General features: G+C 34.8%; 1 protein-coding gene across 2 annotated transcripts in view; it reads right to left on the minus strand.

Moving 5' to 3' along the window:
• Bif (protein phosphatase 1-binding protein bifocal) overlaps positions 1 to 23,065 on the minus strand; it is a 34,961-nt gene extending 11,896 nt beyond the window's left edge. Inside the window, exons 1-2 of one of the 2 annotated variants that reach the window (XM_072889304.1) lie at positions 19,213 to 23,065; positions 2,192 to 2,365 (exon numbers count right to left, since the gene is read on the minus strand). In XM_072889304.1, the coding sequence (XP_072745405.1) occupies positions 2,192 to 2,365; positions 19,213 to 22,218 (3,180 nt within the window). In that variant the 5' untranslated portion in view covers positions 22,219 to 23,065. The remainder of the gene's footprint in view (positions 1 to 2,191; positions 2,366 to 19,212) is intronic. The other variant, XM_072889303.1, reaches the window with a different exon arrangement.
• Between the last annotated feature and the right edge of the window lie 410 nt (positions 23,066 to 23,475).

The raw sequence follows: 23,475 nt of genomic DNA on the forward strand, positions 1-23,475 counted from the left end.
TTGAATTGACGTTTTACTTCACTTTCCGTATATTTAATCAGCTATTCAATATTGACATTCAGACCAGACTTTATTCTCAAAGGCATGGCTTCTAAAACATATATGTTTTGTAAATTCATTTTTTTTCGGCAATATTTCTAAAATGTCTTTTTCAAATTACTTAAACGGTAGCTGAACGAAATATATCGTAATGTTTCCAGTATTAAAATCAATATTTATGCAATTGCGTTTTGCGGAACTAAATCCCGTGATATGTTATCGGTGCGGCAAGAGCACCGATATATTGCAACGTGTGTGCACCGCGCATTATTGCGATTCAACCATTTTCCGCATATTACATTCGTATCTTACATCTTTTATAATACGACGTTTTGTTCGCTTATCTGCTTGCCGTTTATCGTTAATAGATTACATCAAAGTTACATCGTGCGAGAAGATCTTAATTTTTTATTACCGTATAGTTTGGTGCAACCCGTTCAATGCCAGAACGTATTATATGCCATAAATAATTTTAACATATAGATGTATCTAACTGTAATATACCTAAAACTGTAATATCGAGATATAGAGTATATCTATACAAAGCATGTATATCCGTTTTTTATTGTAATTTCAAATAGAATAGAAACTTCGCTATAAATAATAATGGAATTAAGAGACGTTTAATCATGCAGCAAATGTGTAACGTCTAATTAAATATATGAAAGTCTACCAGTGAGTGATATTTCGAAAATAAGACAATCCTGAGAATCTTAAACCCGGAGAAATAATGTGGCGTCGAGAATATCTATAACGTTAACATCTATAACGTTAGCGAAGAGAGAGAAAAATAAAGAAAGAGAGTGGAAAATATGTGCGTATAGAAAACATGTATGATTGATTTTTACTTTTATGACAATAATTAAATTAAAACTTTTTACTTTTATGTATAATGAATAAATTTTATTTTTATGTATAAATAATTTTTAATTTAAATACACACCTGCAAATTATATATTTGTGGATTCATATATTTCATATGAATACCATTGATATATTATGTGAGTTAAGGTTCTTCTGAGTGCGATATAATCTTTTTTGTTTTATATTATATCCGCAGACAAGAATGTTTTCCTTGATAGCGCGTACATATATAACTGGAACGTGTTTCTGGCGCCAAAGAGGCGTGAAACATTGACGTTTGTCATCTCGCGAGCCAAAAATATATTACGTGACGACACTGGATTAGTACAATCCTTCTTTCTCTTTCTCTCCCTTTTTCTTTCTTTTCCCTCCAAGGAGAAAAAAAATTTCCTCGAGCCACGTGGGAGTCAAGCAGTCACATTGTGCATCCGATCTCACGAATAGTTATAGCAGATTTTCTCACGCTGCGCGCGCGATCTTGAAAGTAATATTACACTATGTGCTTTTTGATTTACTAAGGTAGCCGGGTCATGATCCACGAATAATTGCAGTACAGTTGATTAGATTAGATAGACATGTAATGCTATGCTAAGCGCAATAAGAGATGTTGATAACGTTCGTCGTCAAAATGTCGATACGCTTAAATTGCACGTATCTTCAAAATATTTTTAGTAATCGACATAATTGACAAATGTTACTGATGATTGATATAATATAATTTGATTACAATTAACTTGTCCTAAATATTTTATTGAAACATGAGATTTTGAATGAGAAATGTTCAAAAAATATTAAATTATTATTTTATTATTAAAATATATATATATAAAATAAAAATAATAACTTAGTATTTTCATAATTATTTTTCTATTGATTGAAAATATTCATATGTTTTACTTTAAATTTTGCTACATTCCAAATCCTGGCAATAATCAACTTTTTAATTTTCCAAGAGATAAAAATCATATATTTTTTATATTATAAAGTTTGCTTACTTTTCATACGACTTTCATTAATTTAATAATAATTTAATAGACATTGTTCATTATTATGATTTATAAAGAAATATGTCAATTGTTAGAATTGTTGAACTATTTATTTCTATTATAAAAATAGATTGATGTTGCAGAAATATTCTAAAGATACATAAAGTAATGCTATTAAACACACAAGCAATACTATTTTTTAACATTAACTTGACTTGTGATGAAACTTTTCTCTCTGTGAAACCTGTTTGGACAAAGTGTCACTTGGAAAAGCTACATAATCATAGCAAGAGTTCACTCACCTTATGATTTCGTGGCGTCCTCGAGAGGTTGCTGCGGCCGTTGATGAGGACATTGTCGTTGAGAAACGATACGTCGCAGGGTGATGGCGGACCCCCGGAGATCTCCCACTCGGCATCGTCGGTCGTAGATGCATCCAAAGTGGCATCAAGCACTATAATTCCGCCGTCGCCAACCTATAACAAAAACGATAAAGATGTGATGAGTGTTGAAAAAATATTGCTCTCTCGAGATAATAACTTAAAAAAACAAGCGAAATAGCGCAATGTTCAGTGTGTTTTCTACTTATGACAAAATTTACAAATTTATGTGAATCTAGAAATTATGTAAGTTTACAAATTTACTTTTTGCATAAATATAACTAAATATAATTATTCTGATTAATTACTATCTCTTTACAAGCATAAGAGTAATTTTAATGATTGAAAATATTATTATATCTAATGTTACAATTACTTTTCAGCATTAAGTATTAAATTGCGTAAATAAATAATTAACTAACATTTTAAATATTTAGTATAACATCTCTATCCTTAAATTTGATTTAAAATACACCAAGAAATATATTTATTAAATTCATCTTCAATTTAAAATGGCCTATCTTTTAATGATATTCAATTTTATATTATTACTTTGATACAGGTAAACAAAGTTATTAACATGTAAGATTATGTTATACATTGTTGGCGCAAAAATATCGATAAATAAAGTTTTTATTTCACTGTATGCTTACTTACTTTTTAATTTAATGGAGAATTAAAGAAAATGTTATAATGGACACTTTGGTATCTTAAACAATTCTCTCAATATCATTATCAATAAAATTTTCGAAATTATTTACGCAAAGATTTTTTTTCGAGTCATATATACGTATAAACCTTTTCTGCTTGCAAATTCGAACATTTCAATAGACTATTCGTGTTGTATTCGAGTGCAAATAAGCCTACCTGTGTGCAAATACGCAATCCTTTATGACCCGAGAAATTTCCGCAATAATTCGGGAAAGTTGTTTCTGCGTGAAAATATGAGGGTCTGTTCGAAAACATGCACTATTCTTAACCCACATTTAATGCACACGAATGTGGCAACCTATTCTATCTCTAGTTTACATTATTTGCGTGTATGTGGACATACAAACTCACGAGTTTTCGTTGGAGAATACATAGTAATTGTTGTAATTTGATTTCACTTTCTATAAGATTTATTATTCTCTCTTAAAAATTTATATTGCAAATATATGATAAACCTATAATTCTTCAGATGTGTCAAAGATCAAATATCGTTTATACATATATAATCCTATGTTTTAGTTTTAAATATTTCAAAGAGATTTTTAATTATATAATCATATAATTAACTTTTTAATTAAATAATTATATAATTAATTTTTAATTATATAATTAACAATCTTGTTCTAAAATAATACTTGTTGCGTTTCATTGGTTTTATTAAAGATGACATAAAACTACTATATTATACAAATAATTATAAGTGATAAGTATAAAATATAAAAAGTATAGATATTAAAAATATTTTTCTTAAGAAAACTAAAAAGCAAAGAAATTAAAGATTTAGAGCAACCTTCGCGAAGCAGATCCGCATCTTGTTTTATTTCTGTTTTTTCTTTTTTATTGAAAAAGCGTGCGAAGAATTTGCTTTCCAACCGAGCGTAAAACCTGCTATCGTGAACTGAAAAAATTCTGTGAAAAAATATTTTCGTTGCCCGCACAATCGAAACGTGCGGACTAAATTACAGCCTTGCGAATCTTGCGGCACTTCTCGTGCATTGCGTCTTAGTGACGTTTTCTCCATGTACAATTGCAAATTATCCCGAAACGATCTTCGAGGGAGCTATTCTGCGGCCTTACTTTCCTCCTTTCGTTAACAATGAGGATGTTAACTGCAGAGACCACTCGAAGGTGGTTTCGAACGTGCCGTGACGATGGTTACATTCATGCAAGACGTCAGTCGGTCAGTTACGATTACCGCCTTTCAAGACTCACGTGAATGGAACATCCTGTCGAGTCGAAAAAAGAGGGAAACGCGAAACGTGAGTGATACAAGGCAATATGGATAAATACCGGCGCGTCTCGAATCGCCCTTCGGCACAGGGCCTATCTATCCCGGTCTTCGTTCGCATGGGCTCCCTTGCGAAACGCGATAACAGGATATGCGAAGAGAAAAGAAAACATAACTTTGTCGCGAACCTTAAAATTATCCTACATCTGTTGAATTCGTCAACATGTGTTTTATTATTTCTTCAAGAAAGAAATGTCATATTTTTCATTTTTTTTTCATATAAATTTGAAATATTAAGCTTACAATAACAACAATAAAGATAACTAGTAATTAATAAAATATTATATTTTATCAAATATTTCATCAATTTTTTTAGAAAAATATAAATAAACAGTAAACATATACTTTTTTTCTTTTTAACTGCAGATATTTTTTATTTTTAAATTAAAAATTATTTGACTGTACATAATAATATTTTTTTGAATAATATAGTATATGTCAAAAAATAACATCTTAAATATAAATCAGTCAACAATTAATCAGTGTTTGAAATAATATGTAAATATTGTCTGATGCAATGAAAATTCAATATACGAACATGTATACTGAATGCTTTTGATAATTACCAATTAATATAACTATTTATAATATCTTCGTCACGAAACATTATATATAATATAATAAATACATAATATTCTTGAAACTATCAATGTAAATTCCACGTTCACACAGCGGAGATCCGCGTGTGAAATCGAGTGGCCTTACAGCGGGACGACCGATTTCCGGTCTACTTCCGGCGATTGCCGCAGGGAATCACTTAGCGATTTTCGAAAGTGATTATTTTAGTGGTAATCTGCCTCGCTATCTTGCTTCTTCGAGTCGCGCGACGATTTGGGTTGAACGTTCGTTAATCCAGGGAAAAATGCGGTCACGGATCATAAGGCGCAGCCGCATTACGGACGAGCAACGATCGAGGCCGAGCAACATAATATCTGTATTTGAATATAAAACGTGGCGTGCCGATGTGCCGGTGAAACGAGAGGAGCGAAAGACTATGTAGCGATTTCGTATCAGTTGCCATTATTTTCTTAGTGATACACATTCTGACGTTATTTGCTATAAATGAAACTCTAAATGTGATATATTTATGTATCTGAACAAAAATGTTTCAGAAGTATGATTTCTTTTTTAAGAATGTAAAAAAAATTTTATCGAAATGAAAATACTATTATTTCGACATAACAGTAATTTAAAATATAAACAATTGATAATTAAATTGATTTAATATACGCTCAAGAATATAAATTAATAACAAAATATTATTTGCAATCAAGCTGATTTTAACAAGATTCGAATATTTTATTTTAATATTTTTTTTATCTAAATATTTAATTTCAAAATTAAAAATCTTTGCTAAGAAAGAATTACCTATTCGTCAAAGAGTATGTCGGTCGAGAGAAAGTGCATAACTTTTCTAAGGTTTATATCTCTCACAATTAGTTGAAACTTATATTAAGACAGTGTATAATAAATTTATGATATTGTTACATGTATGGATAAATTAAAATATCAATAATATTTTGTATAATTTAGTATACATTATTATAATATCACTGTTACAGACTTGTAACGATTTCGCGGGTTTGACACGAGAAAGATTAATTATCGCTCAGATGTAAAACTTTCTATTTTATGTAGATCAGTAGATCTCAAATTAGTAATTGCTTATGATTGATTGCAAAGATGGCAACGCGAGAAAAATGTATGTGATATATTTCTGCCAGACCGCGCTAACTGCCGCAGATTAATGCGTTAGACTCGTATAACACGGATAATTCCTACGGATAAAGTATCGTGAGAAAAAGTGCACACTCGACACCTAGCGTATAATCTCGCATTACGTCTAGGCAAATGGGCGGATTAAATCTGACAACTTGGAATTAACCACTTAGAATTAATGCGGCATGACTGAAATAAGTTGTCAATACTATGTGCGCGGTAAAACAATTAGTCTTGACGATATAATATAATGCTTCGTCTCTACAAATTAAATTGTATTATCCGTTTATAAGTTAAGCTGCGAGCAATGACGTTATCTCATATAGTTTTACTGTATTTATGCTCACATGTGCGTGACACCGTATCGCAGGAAGGAACTGTTTTATAGGAAGGTATACTGAATATGTGCTCGATACTTATATGTGAGGTCAATAAACTAATATAAAAAGCTATTGTTAAAGTATAGAGAAATTATCTCTCTTCTATTTTGATGTGATAACTTATATATTATACAAATTTTCATGATACAATTATACAGAATAACATAAATGATAATTAATATTTTTATTAGTTTTTATTTTTTCTTATTTTTTGATTCAGGAATTTTGTCTTAAAAATTTTCTAAGAGAGTATTTGGTTAGGTAAATTCATTTACTTGTATATTAAATAATTTAAATTATATTATTTACAAAAACACGAAACTTTTAAAATCTGAGCGATTAAGAATCGAACGCGGATGGTAGTGCGTTGATTGCGCAGAAAATAATTTTTCTGTGAAACTGATAAGTGCACATGGCACATATTTTTCTTGGTTTATTTATCAAGACCTAAGCATAAAAAAAAGTTTCGTGTTTGTAAACATTAAAGAGCCTTACTTCTCAAGTAATTTATCGTATTATTATTATTATTATTAATTATATTTTTGAAGTTTTAATAAAATATATTTTCATTAACTGCAAATTCTTATCAATATTCAAATCAATATTCAAATATATTTATATAATATTATAAATAAATATTCAAATATATTTATGTAAACATTTTTAAAATAATTAACTTGTCAAATATTTAATTTAATTATATAGGAATGTATCTAAAAAAAATGCATCAAAGAATATACGTAACTACGAACATTTCGTAAGATCGGGACCAGTCTGAAAACGCCGCTGACGCTAAAGGCATCGAATAATAAAAGCGGGTTGTATGCCGGTTCAAGACATCAAAAGAATGCAGATAGATAGAAGGGAGAAGTTGCGGCACCTGGAGACGCGGTCCCTGACTCCATGAGAAACTCCCAGGACAGTACTTTTCATTATTCCGGCCGCAGTGAAGTATTACTCCCGCAGGTGGACCTTGAACCCTTGAGGAGGAAAGACCATCGACTGTCGTCCGACGCGGTCGTATGCGAACGCACTTCTTGCAAGAGTACGCCTTACGCGCCTTACGCTTGTACGTGCAGTGAGTGGATCGAAGCGTAAACATCCATCTTCCTGAGAGCTACGATTTTATATCGGTAATACTTACAATCTAACCGTAAAAAACGCGAGAGAAATGAATTTATTGGCATTTAATATGTTCGTCGCGTCTGTATTTTGATCATGGGTTAAGAGAAACTAGGTATTATACAATGCCTGAGAATTATCGCTATTCTCAATTAGATATTAGAAGATTAATTGTAAGACAAGCGTTATAAAAAGTGATAGAAAGTTGAAAGATTTTTATCAAATAAAGTTCGTCCGTATAATTAAAAATTTCTAACTACAGAAAATTATTTAAATATGATATTGACACATATGAATTGATTAAGAAATTCTAGTGCTTTTCTAACACGATGTATAGTATATTCAATAGAATAAAAAATATTATTTATTAATTCTCTTATATTTACAACTGTTGACTCCATGATTTTAAATCGTTGCAATCATTATTATTAATTATGAAAAATATTAAAAAAAAAAGATTATAACGAAACTCGTTGAGATACAAGGATTTTCTTAAAGTAGTCTATTGCTTAAAGCTGTAGGCTGTATTGTATAAAGTTGGTGTATCTAATTGAAAATTATTAGACTCTTATTGCACGGCATAATCGTTCTCATATGCATACTTCCTTTGGTTTTACTGCTCACCCCAACGTTCAACGAATTCATTTCCTCCCTCGACCTCCGATCTAGTTTATGGTCGGTCGTAAGTCTCTCTTAAAGCGTTTAAAATGCAAAATTTTAGAAAAAAAATTTTAGCATCTAATTCATCTCAAATTTCATCAAAACTTCAATATTTATTTGTTTCAAAATGAAAATTTAATGTTTTTTTGTTTTTTTTATTTAATAACAAATTTTCAATCTCAAGAAAAAGAATTATTATAAATAACATTAGAAAATATGAATTTTTGTATATTATGTATATATTTTATATTTGCTAAAATTATTTTCTTTAATTATTGTTAACTCCGATTAGAATAATTATATGCAATAATTGTTACAGACAATATAGAATAAAATATATAAAAAAAGAATAATTAAATGATATTTTTCAGATTTCTCAATCCCGTAATTTAAACACAATCTTACAATCAGTATTTTGAACTACAATGACCATGTTCTATATTTGTACGCACAGTCACCAGAATCACTTTCCGCCCACTCATGAATTTTATTAATGCGTGTCGTCAGCAAAAGATAGGTTTACATGAATCATCCTAAATTTGCTTGATCAAACCGATCAAAGTTTTCTGCAGAGATGCAATTCTCATTTTTCATTTCTTTGCTGTCGTTTGCAAAAAGTACACATTTTCTGGATATCGTTAGAGTCCATTTCTTGTTGTGCAAGGGATATTGTGCATCCTTAGTACGATCCTCGTTAAGTTATTTGACATCGCGTAATGCCTATTAACTAGAGAGATAATCGAAATTACTACAATACTAGCACGCTTTTATTGCCCATTGTTTGCTACATATCTTTGTCTGCCATGTGCCCTGTTATAAAGAGCTTTTTGAAGCCGTTACGTGCATCTACCGTTCTTATCAGATCGACAATTGATAATTCAAACATCCACTTTATAAAGTATAGATAAACCGTGGGTCGATATACGAGACATTTAACTATAGTCGCACTTGAGGATGTAACAAGAATATTTTTACTGATCGTACAGAATCACAAAAACACATAGTTTAGCGAATATATAAGATTTAATATAATCATGATTTTTATCCTAATATAGTATATCCTAAAATGTATTCTGATATATTTGTATTTCTTATGTATAGAAATTTTTGACAATATTTTTTATATATAATATTTTGTATATTCTTTGTATTATTACATATTTTATATTATTACATATTGTTATATATTCTTTATATTATTGGGATAATTTTTAAATTCTTTCGCTTAATATATTTTAAAATCTTTGAAAAAGATGCAGTTATAGATTAATATAATGCGACCTCAGCAAGATATTTAGATTGCTTTTAAACCAAATGGCATATAACCACAACATAAATTCGAAAGCATTGCCAATCACTAAAAGACAATAAAACATTGACAGTTGTCCTGCTGTAGTTTTGCAGGAATGGAGTTTGGTCAAGGTCAAACGAGGTCAGGTATCTTGAATTTCACCGGGGGAAACCCTTTCACGCCCGCTCGCAATGGAGAACGAGATTTCACCATCGCGATCGAAGTCGTCGAGAGAGGCCTTGCCTCAGGGATTTATTCACGCGGGAATTAATTAGCCCAATTTACGAGAGGAAAAAATGCAGTGGCAGGTGCCATAAGACACGGACCATCTTAAAGCATAGCACACATACGAATACAAAAATAAACCGTACACTGTTCGAGAAAACATGACGTTCTGAACACATTCTAATTTTTTATACTTTAGCAAATATAGAAAACTATTGCATATTTTAAACGAATTAAAAATTAAAATTCAAGTTATATATTTTCATCATTATGTCATATTTGACTAATGTGTTGACAGACAATGATAACTATCATTATGTAAAGCTGATCTTGTTTTCTGATATGAAGACTAGTTCTGCATGATTTCAAATTATGTCAATCAATTTGAAATATTTTATTATTCTTTTACATTTTAACATGCTGTTTCATACAAAACAAGAAGTTAAAAATATTTTTTTTCATTAACTCTTTTTTTAATTTACTTTTATTTTTTTTAATTTACTCTTGTCAATTTGTTAAAATGTCGAACAGCAAAACATTTATTAAATTATCAAATTAACATAAAAAGCAGATGGCTATATTAAAATTCTTAAATTAAAATATAGGAAAAATGTAAAGCAAAGCTAATAAACGAACTAATCTAACGGTTTATTCCAATCAATCGTTCAAACATGCAATAATGTTATACATGAATTTAAGCAATTATTATAGATTGCTGATGAAGATTGTACAACTAAATATGTCAAAGACTGTTATGTGACGGCTGATTACAATGTAAAATATTTTCTTACTAAATATGTTCTTTTTAATATAAAAAAAAAAGTTACAAGATAAATATTTGACGATTAAAAAATTTGTTTACCTATCATGCACTATGTGGCACATATAATTGCAAAACATTCATTCGACCGTAATATTCCTTAAAAAGCCTAAGCCGAGAAAGATGCTAACGGACTTCATGTTCCTCTACTGGGTATTCTGATTGCTTCTCTAGGACGGCCATATACGAAAAGAGATCCGTGTATTATGTCGCGGAATGTTACCAATCTACTAGAGTTTCTCTCATTCTTTTCTAGTTCATTCAATCGATTCTAGTTCTACCGGTTTAATGTTATATTTTTCGAAATCAAAGATTTTTCTTAGCAAATTCGTTTGCAACTGTTTCTTATGAAATAATATAAATAGAAATCAAACTAACTTATTAATTCGTGTATTTTTATAATAAATACTATAATTAAACTATCACAGCTAATTATATCTATAATTGAAAACTAATATCTAAAATAAATACTTAATGTATAGACAAAAAGTATAACCAGAATTTGTCAATAAGTGTAATAGATTATCAATGGATGATAAGATTAAAACAATTTATCCCTTCTCTGAAATTATCAGACACACTGTAATGAGAATTTTATTTTTATAAACAGCTTCGTTAATAACATGAACATTTACATATATTTTAATCAAACTCAGATGTCAAGGATAGAGAAGTTAAGAGAGAATTACGAGATACCGTAATAATTACCGAATAAGAGGATGTCAAGGATAATCCTCTCTCCGAATGAACTCAATCCTCGTACTGCAGTATAAAGCGAATGCATAGTGCAACAAACACATGTTGGGAATTTTATATTTGTTCAAAAAATTCCTAGCTAATTATTAAAAATAATTTCATAAAAATCGTATTATATATTCTAACTTGATATTTAAATATAACTTCTTCATTTATTATCGAGTTATTTCAAGTGTTTTTATTCTTTACTTTCGTATATTATACAGTATAAAACATAACATTGGATTTGAAAGTGAATTTGTGAAAAATAAATAGGAAAAAATAATGTGAATAAATAGAGTTATGATTAGAACGTTATAGATAGCCGATACATTATTACCGATATCTATTATCAGTAATGTTTCATGTGTGGTGAGGGCTTAATTTCCAATCGATAAACCGATAACTCATGATTCATAGAGGTGCGATCTCAAGTGTGACCAATGTTTATGTAAGGATAAAGCTTACAACGGCAAATGCTACGATATTGTGTTCTTTGCTGTTACTATATATGAAGCTTACTCGCGTTTTTTTTTTCTCGTGAAACGCATAAGTCTAGGAAGAATGTAAGTTGATCGTAGAAGCTGAGTCGAGAGTGCTCGTTTTCCGACTGAATTCGCTACGGTTGGCACAAATTATGTGTCATTAAACGCTCCCGTGAATACACCAAGATGACTCGATAGCCAGAATCAATGATTTATAAAAAAAGAAAAAGTGATCACTTCCGTTTGACAAGTTTTAATATTATAAGTGTATGTGATATATGTAAGAGAAGAAAATAGATATTATGTAATAGAAATTGTACATTTTCAATAACATCATGCACTTTATATTTAAATAATATATCCCGACTCATTAAATCATTTTCTTGAAAGTATCTATTCGTTCATTAGTCTTCTTATGTTTGCTTCAATCTTTCTCATCTCTCAAACGATAATATCTTGCAAGAAATAAATCTAACAAGAATTGCATAATTAAAAGTAATTAATTAGTTTACATTATACAAATTACGATTTTCTTAATTTATATGATTAGCAAAAATAAATTGTAAAATATTTTTTATTTAATTATCAGTTGTCTAATAATCCAGCGGCATATTAACAATCGCACGGTTTACGAAATTATCGATTGAAATCTCTATTGATAAAACGGATCTGAGCGTGAACCTTACTTTTTCATTCGTTTCATTGACATAATTAAAAAATATAGTAAAATACATTTTCGCTATTAAATTTAACAAGCATAATATCTAAAAGTGTCTATTTTTTTGCTCTGCTTAATTAACAGACGGAAATTGCGCAGACGGAAATTGACATGTAACACGTACTTTCTCTGAAAAATTTCAGAATATTATGAAAGATGCTAACAATATTATAAAATATATAGACGGCTTCATTATGCGGTAATGTTAAACAAATTTTTAGTTTTAATAGACGCATTATAAAAACATGACGATATTGCGTATCGTTTGCCTTGGTTTTCATCCAAAAAAAGATCGACAGAAATTATATCTGATGAAAAAAGAGGAAAGCCGAGAGAGACGAGAGGACGGAAGGAGGATGTGGCGTTATCAAGCGGTTTTAAACGAAACAGGACGTTGCACTAATGCTCGACCGGATGATAGCCAGCTGACGTATGTATATATGTACATATACGCGTCGATACGTGTATCGCTTTGTTTAAATTCCTGGGCGTTTCAATTAATAATTATGCATACTGCATACCATACGAACACAAACATACATATACGTGTACATACATGATGTACGCACGTATGCTTGTCGTAACGACTCTGCAATGATGTATGATTGGCTAATTAAGGCTCTTTGTGTATCAAATGTCTCATTAGGCTACGCTACGGCATTTCATTCTGTTGCAAAATAAAAAAGAAAAGAAATGCAAGCAGGTCGCTTTCTTTTACATCACTTTGATAAGAATTTAAATAAAATAATATGAAAATGTTTCTTAAATTTCAAAAGCTTTTCACATTGATTTCATCGGTTTTATTGTAATATATCATAGTATGCAGAATAATATTTATACGGATTTTTACGTCAATGACAGGTACAAATTGTTCGGCTTGCGTACACTTTCCACGATTACATATATATGTGTATAAACAACGAAGTTTAAGTTCAATGTACTTTTACTAGAGAATATAACTTTCTCTAAAGGAAATGAAGAATAATCCACAATGATCCATCGTTATTCTAGAACCAGTGACATTTTCACATAAGAAAACATATTACGTATCATATTTTATCACATGTGTTGTAATTTATGCGAATGTAATGCTCGAGATTATGCAATTTATTACAGAGTTGTGAAGGTTAATTATTACCATATTCACTATGATAGTTACAAATGGATGATATAATCTTACAATTAAGTAACCGCAATAATTCAATGAGAATAATTTTTAACCAATGCATTAATTATTAATATAATCAATCTATAAATACAATCAGTAATTTTTTTTATATTTTTACTATTTATTTTTTAAAACTCACACATATTTGTGCGTCTAAACTCAGATAATTTTTTGTCTCTAGATAATTTAAATTTTTATCATTTCAAAATATTTCTTCGTATACATCATCCATCTTCGTCGTAATATGTTAATACAACATTATTTATGTTTTTATAAAAAATTAGTGATATTATAACAAGATTCATATATTAAGATGTATTAGATTATCGAGACATATTTTTCAAAATAACACCGATAAAAAGATGCAAAATATTTTATCGTTCGTTGTAAAATAACATTCGTGACATAGATTACACGAAAATTCTTTTCAAACTAGTTCATTATACGAAGGCCGATATACCTTCATGCATATTTCTCGTGCGGAATATCGTGCATTCCAGTTTAATTTGTATCTAATTATATAGTCGAATAGACTGAAACTCTGAAAATGTAACGTAGCGTACAATGTACGTAACTACACAAAGTAAACTTTGCGATATTCACGACCGTGTACTCTTGAAGTATAGGTCGCAAATCGAGTTAGTTTGTCGCAAAAATTTTGCTTCGTGATGCTTACACGAACAGCGCAACATATACCAATACACATTCTTGGCATAAAACCGGATTTGTTGCGACTAACGATGTCGATGTTGAAGCTACATAATTACGTCCCTTTGGATATCGGCGATCAAATCTGATTAAATTTTAATAGCGGCAAAAATGTTATATCGTTTCTCCACATGCATTTAACAAACTTGTAAAGTTATTTACGTAAACTTGATGCTAACTTGAAATATCTTATATATTTGCAATATTTAAAAAAAAATAAATCATTATAAAAAAAGTTATGTACATAAAAAAACGCAGCTGTGCGATCGTAAGGATCATGTACAATAAAAAAAAATTTAATACAATCTTTATTTTATTATATTATGTTAGACCATACTTTATCAACAAGGTTGTGCTTTAGAATTTTAAAGCCTTTTTATTTCATTCATGTGAGCTTGAGAGACGATCAAGGTTTTTCTTGATATCAAACTTCTTAAGGTAAACACACGGTTGAAAAATTTTCTACGTTGCATATGCGAGGTTATCATTGCATAATCTATATTACATCACAGAAACGCCATATGTGGTTCTTGAAAAAATCGTAAAATATTAATAAAAAGCGATAAGTCACAGTTTTGATAGAAAACAAGTCGTATTTTATTGTATCTCATGTACACTGGTTTTATCAGTCGTCAAACATTGAAAATTTAAAACACATTTTTTTTTTTGCACCTGTGATACCGAGAATAACGCGGATAAACAATGCGCATTCTTCGCAATCTCCCACGAACCTTTGTAGAAGCTGACGAAGATTACGCCACCCTAATGTGTATTCCAGTTTCTAGTTCGTTAAACGATTGCTTTATGTTCAGCTCGCGAGTCGAGCAAGGATATTTTTTTTCAGCATTAGCAGATGCACCGTTACGTCGATTAGATGGAGCAGAAGCAATTTCGTAAATAAAATATGAAAATTGTGTACACGCATGAAAATGAAAATTGTACAAGAAAGCCCTCGCGGTTGTAAAGAGCAACCATGCACGCGTATTCCTTTGTCTATAATATTATTCCGTAGTGCGCGTCCATTAGATAAGGCAGAGATATATCATTTCATAAATGAATATTAAATAATGTAAATCATATCCAGGAGACGTTAACCGATTCTAATTTACTATAATCATGTTTGTCGTCAAAATGTTAGAAAATGCTTTTACTATGTTCTCATGTAGCCATCTCGTCTTATTTTACATTGATTCATTTATTTGTTATAAGTTAATACAATTCGTCTACAATTTTTGAATTTTTCATTGCTTACAGTTTACAAAAGAAAAAAACATCGTACTTAGTATCACTAATCGCGATAAATCGAAATGCTTTGTATATAATAATCGGCTAAAAATAACAGTTGCCTGTATGTTTATCCATACTTTATTAAAAAAAAATTATTTATCTAGAATATTGTATTGAATCTTATTAAAGTGTATATAAATATGTTGCAATATTTATCTTATGCATTATCTAATTTATCAATTAAAATATATCTGAATATATTTGAATTTTGAATATAAAATACAAAAGCTTTTCTTATAGTCTGTTAAAAATAGAATAAAACAACAGACAATAATGTCTTCGAAGTTTTGAAACATTTCGATTTAATACAGTAATCCATTATCATATTTAATACGATAATGCATAAAGTGCCGATAAAGCATATTTTTTTATTAAAGACAAAGCAAAAAACAATCGACAAGCGATAGCATAAGGCTTTATCATAAAATTAATGTCAAAATTGATTTCATCATGATTCTGCGAAAATAATCTAGCGGGAACAAAGGTTGAAATTCGGCAATAACTTCTGCGGTATATATTCATTATACGTCTTTAAAATTAAAAGTTAATTTTCCTCGGATATTACTCATTGCGATAATTAATAAACTTCCTGGTGAGAAAAACACATACCTACTCGAAATCTTCTTATTAACCAGTATATGTATCAAGCTTGCGTGAGACGTGACTATTAAACGTGTTACAGCCTCGTTCTAAACGTGCATTAAAAACATGCATTAAAAACGTGCAAATTAAACGTTAGAGTCTTTTATTAAGAATAATCGGTATTCGCGCTCTCGCGCACTTCCGGATGATCTAATGCGGGAAAGTAACGACCCTCAGACAAATCGCGTCGATCCTGTGCCTAATTTCTCTCATTTTCCGTTGAATGTCGGACGCCTCCTTCGGTTTCACTTCAGTTCACCGCGAAGGTGCGATGATGCGTTTTACGAGAAGACTGGAAACGAGCGGCTCATCATTCGAGCGAGACAGATTTTACGTCGAACATTTTAGAAAGCGTCGCGCGATTTCGGAACGATTTCGATTTTACTTTGTGCAGCCTGCGCGATAATAATTTCATTTCACGGTTATCGAAAATTAATACTATGCTCACTGATATCTGATCGAACAATCTGATCTTACTCAACGGCGTTTTTACGTATTAGAAGTAATACTTATTGCATGTGAAAAGTATAAAAGTCGATATTTTGCACATTTTTGCATGTAAAATCAAAATAACGCGTGATGAATGTGGAACATTTCATGGAAAGCATATGCGATAATCTGATTTACATATGATAGTCTCATTTAAAATAATAATTAAAATTTAATTAGAAGAAATTTATATACAAATTAATGATGAAATATATATTTATCATTAAGATTTCGATTAACTAGCTTATAAATCTGTATATTTTTAAAATTTTACTGTAATTATATGAGCAGATTTTAATAGATATAATAGATTAAATTAATCATGTAACTATGTAATTTCTCCAGCTGATGTTCTTCTATGAGCTACGTTAGATGATACAATAAACAGATTTCATTTCATCAGGTTTTGTTGATACTTTATCCGAACTTACAAGTAAATCGTGTCTATCTATATAAATATGAATAATGAGATTATTTTTGTTATCCTGTCAAAGAAAATCGTCACGATAAACTCAATACTCATTATCAATGATTGGAAGTTACTAAATTGACGCGTATCTCAAGATACTCTCGGATACTCCTGACAGCGGTAACTAATTTATCTAAGCACAATTGTCTAAACGCGGACAATAGTGTTCAGCTAGCTTTAGGACACGCGACGACACCGTTACACGTGTTGTACAATGTTTTAACGAGGATTCTCGCAGCTCGTTGACGATGCGCGTGTGACACGAGCGGAAGCGAAACGCAAAATCGAGGCCGAATAAGTGACGGAGTATACAGGATGTCACGTGATTTTTCTGCGTTTCCTTTCAGCCATGAACTCTTTGATCAATTTCGAGATGATCTTTTCACAATTCCAATTATTCATTCTAGATATTTTTGTTAATCTGCAAATTAAAAGTCTGTTCAATTAAAAATTTAATAAAAAATATAATATTTATTTTCTATCATATTTTTTATTATATTTAAATTTTAATTTAACAGACTTTTAATTTGCAAACTTATATCTTAAATGCAACCTATACAGATGTTAAAGTTTTTATTTTTATATGCTTAACCTTTCCAATAAATAAGATATTTATTTTATGTATATTAATTGAGCAAAAATTATTTTTTTAATTTATAAAAATTTTCTCACATAAAGATTCTCATACTTGTAATTCTAAAATTATTATAGACCTCTGTAAGAAAATAAACAACGGACGAGCGAGACACCCTATATGTATTTGAAACGTGTGTGGAATATTTAGAATCAATTGAAATTCCATAGTTGACGCTATAGGTGCAAACATCACCTTTGTCGCGAAAGACGCTTCTATGTTCGATGTATTAAAGAAAGTGAAATAGCCAAACTATCTTACACATGCGAAAAGAAAGTTGCCGGTTACTAGATTTCTATCGAACAATATCGACCGTTGCATCTTCCTCGGCGGCGGTAACAAGCGATTCAACGAGTTTGATTTAATGAATATTAGCTCTCCTATAGAAGAAAAACGTTAAACGGGGAGAAAAAAACCTGTAAGTACCTCGTTACTATACTAGTAATAAAATTATTCGCGCTACTAGTTTTTGTTACCTTACGCTAACTTGGTTGACGGGAAATTTGTTCCATGCGAGATATTTCCCTAATAAAGTGTTATTGCCATTTGTAATTATAATAATAAATCAATAAAATTCCATGCCATAAATAAAATATTTAAAAATTATTTTTTTAAGGTTTAATAAATACAATTGAGATAATTATATATACACCATATCAAAATGTAACGAGTTGTTAAACATGTAATGTTATTCTTTTATGGAAATAAATTTTATTATGGAATGTCTCACGCTATTAAATTAATTGTATGACATAATATAAAATAATAATTTTTCTATATAAATTACTCAATTTAAAAAGAACATAAAAACATATTTTCAACTACTTTCTTAACTTCTTTTAGTTATGGTTATTTGTAACCATTTGTACATATTTGTAATATGTAATTTTTATACACTTTCAAGAAATATCTGCAGAGAGAGAGAGAGAGAGAATGAGAAGTATAATTATTTGTAAAAATGCAATCTATACAGATATTATAGTTTTTATTTTTGCGTGCTTAACCTTTCCAATAAATGAGATATTTATTTTATGTACATTAATTAAGCAAAAATGAATTATTCATATATTGAAAAACCGGAAATATAAATGAGCTTAATTTTATATTTCTGATTCATTTCAATTTATATGTGGAGAAATGCTGAATATGTGAAAACATTGGTTAATTAAATATTATTTCCGTATTTACGTATGAAACGTTCTCTTATTTAACTTGCACTCCAACAAAAAGAGATATTTCATGCAGCTTTATACCAGGAAGGAGGTCTTTAAGCCTCCTGGCGATAAAAAATTAACCAGTTATCGCCGTAATCGCGATGTCGTAGAAGTTGAAACGAGTACCTGACACGTTTCCTTACATTTTCGGAAAGAAAGAATGCAATTAATGACTCACCTTCGGCTTTTCCCGCTTTCTCCTGATGATGAGACCGTCATTCTCAATGTAATCCGGCACGTCTTTTCGGTTGCTGAAGTTGAACACCATCGTATTGTTTTGCTGGTTCCATGGTCTCGTATCCCAAAGACCTCCGCCGCCTCCCGCGTTCGTCTTCTTCGTCGGCTGTATCTCGTCGGCGCTCTTCAGGCTCACTACTACTTTAGTTGGCTGCTCGATACTCTTGACCCGATTGATCAGATTCTTTTCGAGCTCGCGATTGCTTAGATTCTGCTGCGGATGCTGCGTCTTCTGCGTTGAAACGAGCGGCCGTATGATGCCGATCTGCTTCTGGGGCGGTGAGAACTCGCTCTTCTGCTGGCATCTTATCGTCTTTGCCTCGTTGTTGCTCTGCGGATACGCCGTCGTCTTGATCAAGCCCAGACTGCAAATGGCGCCGATGGGTTTGCTCTCTGGCACGATCAGCTTCTCCTCGACGTCCTCCTTGCCGTCGTCGAGCTTCTCCCGAGCTTCGGACCCGAGTCTTTCTTGTAATCTGTACGTCGTCTCGGAGGTCATCACGATGCCGGCAGGTGCATCAGACGAAATGATCGCCTTGCTTCTCGACTCCGTTTTTGCGCAACAATCGTCTTCCGGCACTCGCTCGTCTGCTGATCTCTGTCCGTTTTGCTTCGCACCAGGTAGATAACTCTTATCGGTCGTGGACTTGTCGCCAAAGTTGAATTGCATTGTTATACCAGCTCTACCGATGTTGTCCAGAGCGATCTTGGAAATGGTTCTCGGCCCGTCGACGATCTCTTCTTCTTCATCATCGTTGGGTGTTACGCGACTCAATTTCGCGTCCTCTTTTCGTTCCGTTTTGACGAATGATTCTGGACTCTCAACGTTCGTCCTCGAAGGCTCCTTCTCGATCTGCAAACGAAGAACTTTAAACGATTCCGATTCCGAGGTCTTCGAGGATTCCTTGACAGGACTCGGCAGTGGCGGTTTGTGCAATGGATTCGAGATTTGAACCCGGATCGAGTCCTTGACGGGAGAGGAGGGACTCTGCGAGCCCTGCCTGGCGTCCTTGATCGGTGATGGCGGACTTTGCAGTCTGGGTGAAAGTACCGGCGTGACCGGTGGTGATTTGACGACGATCTCGAGAACGGCTGACTTAGACTTGCATACTTGCGGCGGTTCGGGACTGTTCGCTGGTGAAAATTTGAGCTTGTAGCACGAGGGTTCCGGCGACGGAGAGGGTGAATGCGATTTTTCGATCTGCTGAAACTTGCTTACCACCGAGGACACTGATTGCGCGATCGGTTCCGTAATTACCCCCTCTACGTGACACTCCTCCTTGTTATCCTGCGTCTCGATCAGTTTTGTCGGCTTGTGCGGCAACACAATCTTTTTCGGAGAACCGAGGCCCCCGGAGGCGGTGCGAGGGCCGCCGTTGACGAAGGGCTTGGGCTGTATCGGTGGTTTCGGCATCAGTTTCTTCTGTGCCTTGAACGTGTCGTTGATGGTTTTGAAAGTGGCGACCTTCACGGCAACCTCGCCCTTGGGCTTCACCTTCTTCGCGGAACTCTCAAAGATCCTCATCGTGGTCTTGACTAGATCCGGCGGCGGTCGTTCCGTTTCCGCCAGCACCGGCTTGATCCTCTTGGGCTTGTTGATCGGTTTGGGTCGTTCGAGCTCGCCCAGACGGCTCTCGATCTTCACAGATGTGCGATCCACGAGAATAATGTGGTCGTTGACCGGCTCCTGGCGCACGCCATTCGTCGCCGGTCGAGCAACCGGAACAAGCTGGCGTATAACTGGCTCGTCCGTCGTCACGCTATTGTACCTCATCAAAGTCTCGACGCTACGTGCCCGCTTCATCGAATCGTTGCCCCGGGTGGCATTTCGGTACCTGTCGGTCTTTGGTGCAATCACACCGCCGCCGCTCGTCGAACCGCCGTTTCGTTTAGTGTATTTCCTACCGATGGCGGATATCTGCTTCTCCTGACTGGATGCTTCATCGTCGTCGCGGTCCAGAAGATCCTCGAGACTGGCTGCCCGCCGGAATCGTTGCACCGACACGCGGCTCTTATTCGTTTCACGCAGAGTTAGGTTAAGATACTTGCTTTTGAGTTTGTTTACGATTCCCGGTCCGTACTGCAGTTCCTCGGAGCTATCGCTCTCCGCGTCCTCGCCGGACACGTGGCGGCGACCGCTCGTCGGCGGCGGCAGCTCTTTCAGCGTCCTGATGTTTCCACCAAGAATGTCCTTCCCGCGCCCGGTCACAATGGCGCGAACTTCACCGCGTTGCGACGCGTTACTCTCGTTATTCATCCTCGCGATCGTTCTCACCAGCTTACCATCCGGCGTTCTCGATGCCGTCTCCTCGTTCTCGTCACCGGTGTAATCCGAAAATTTCCGCTCGTCCGTGAACTTGTTCGGCGCGCCGTTCACAACATCCTCCGCGTCCGAGCAGAGCGACAGATCCGCCTCGAGACGCATGTTGTACGCGACTGACGACGCGAAGTCGGCAACCGTCGCCGCTGCTCCGCCGGCGGCGCCACTAGTCGGTGGCCTTCTCGCGAGATACAAGGAGGAGGGGGAAGGCAGCGCGTTACTAGCATTATTACCAGCGCCGCCGCTGCCACCACCATCACTGCCGCCGGCACCAGAAACCGCGACGGTCGCCACGGTCGCCGTATCATCGCTGCCCGTTGTTGTTGTTGTTGTTGTTGTTGTCGTTGTCGCCGCCGCCGTTAAACGTTGCGTCGACCTAAGCGTGCCGGCGATCGAACAATGTTCCTGGACCGTTGCCACGTTCTGTTCGACGACACTGTCTGCCGGCGACGCTGTCGCCGACGTGCCGATCACCGCGTTACATAGTTTTACGCTCGCGCCGTTGTTGGCGAGGACCTTGCTCTGTTGACGACGACGTTGTATCAGGTCACGCTTCCATTGTGGCACGTTGTTGCTACCGTTCGCTGCCTCGTTGCCGGCGTTCGCGTTACTGCCGGCGGTAGCCATGTTGGACGCCCGCTGTCGATATTCGCGTTCGTACTCTCTCTCTCTCTCTCTCTCTTTTTCTCTACGTTGCTTTCTTTCCTTTCGTTCTCGCGGCACGAGACGGCGACGTGTTCACTCGCGTACGTGCGTACGTACGTGCATGTACGTGCTTCTTTTTACGCGTTCTACCTGACCGCGCGGCCGTTAATCCTCTTCATAATCCTGTTCGCGATTCCTACCGGCGACACGGGTCGTACACAATCGCCGAAAAATCGATGACACGCCGAGCATACGGTCAAAGCACGCGCGCGCACACACAAGATTCGATAGGGAAAGAGGTAGGCGGTGACGAGAGTCAAGATTACCTTCCCCGAGTGATATCTACATGCTTTCGGTCACTTTCGGTATCTCTCGATCCGATCGCCACGTAAGGATCCTGTTAGCTTTATGCGAAAATCGACGTGTCTCCCTTCTCTCCATCTCACTCCCACCGAGAGCGTCTCTATCGCGAGAACGACGTCCACCTGTCAAGATTGCTTCACTCGTCACGAGCGATTGACGTAAATCGTAGACACCTGTGCCGATAACGAGTCTCGTTGGGCACACGCGTGACGCGTCGCGCGCACGGCACTCTGTGACAGCGACGACCTTACACGACCGAGTCGACCCGATGTCGACGTCGCGAGCGCGATAAATACACGCCGTCGCTCTATCGCGCGACGACTACTGGCATGCTCGCCTCCTGGAGTGCGGCTCCGCGATAGAGCCGGCCTACTCGACGAAATCGAAAGTATCTGCCGCTCGCTCGCTCGTTCGCGCGCGCGCGCCCGCTCGCGTATACACAAAACGATACCCCTCACAGACGAAAGGCGAACGAAAGCGGAGAGCAGAGCCTGTCTCGCGCTACCATCTGCCCCGCGATCCCGCCACCGACGTTCGCCGAAGATCGCCTCTCTCTCGCGCGCGCAGCGACAGCCCCTCCCGCCCCTTCAGCATGCGCGCCGAATCGCCCCTTCTCGCTTCCACAAATTGTCTTCTCGCTCCCTCTTTCTCTCTCTCTCTCTCTCGTTCTCTTCCTCTTTCCCTCTCTGTCCCTCACCCACGGTCGCGTTCAACCACTCCGTGACATTACTCTGGCGACGACGGAGGCGCTCCTATCGAGCACATGACGGGCGGACAAAAAATCGAAACTTACAATTAGGGTTGCCGCGGCGACCGTGCACCTCGTGGTCTTAAGGGTTGATTCGTTGTACTATCGGCAATAGATGTATGCAAACG

This window comes from Anoplolepis gracilipes, chromosome 3 (assembly GCF_047496725.1).
Source record: "Anoplolepis gracilipes chromosome 3, ASM4749672v1, whole genome shotgun sequence".
Taxonomy (NCBI): domain Eukaryota; kingdom Metazoa; phylum Arthropoda; class Insecta; order Hymenoptera; family Formicidae; genus Anoplolepis; species Anoplolepis gracilipes.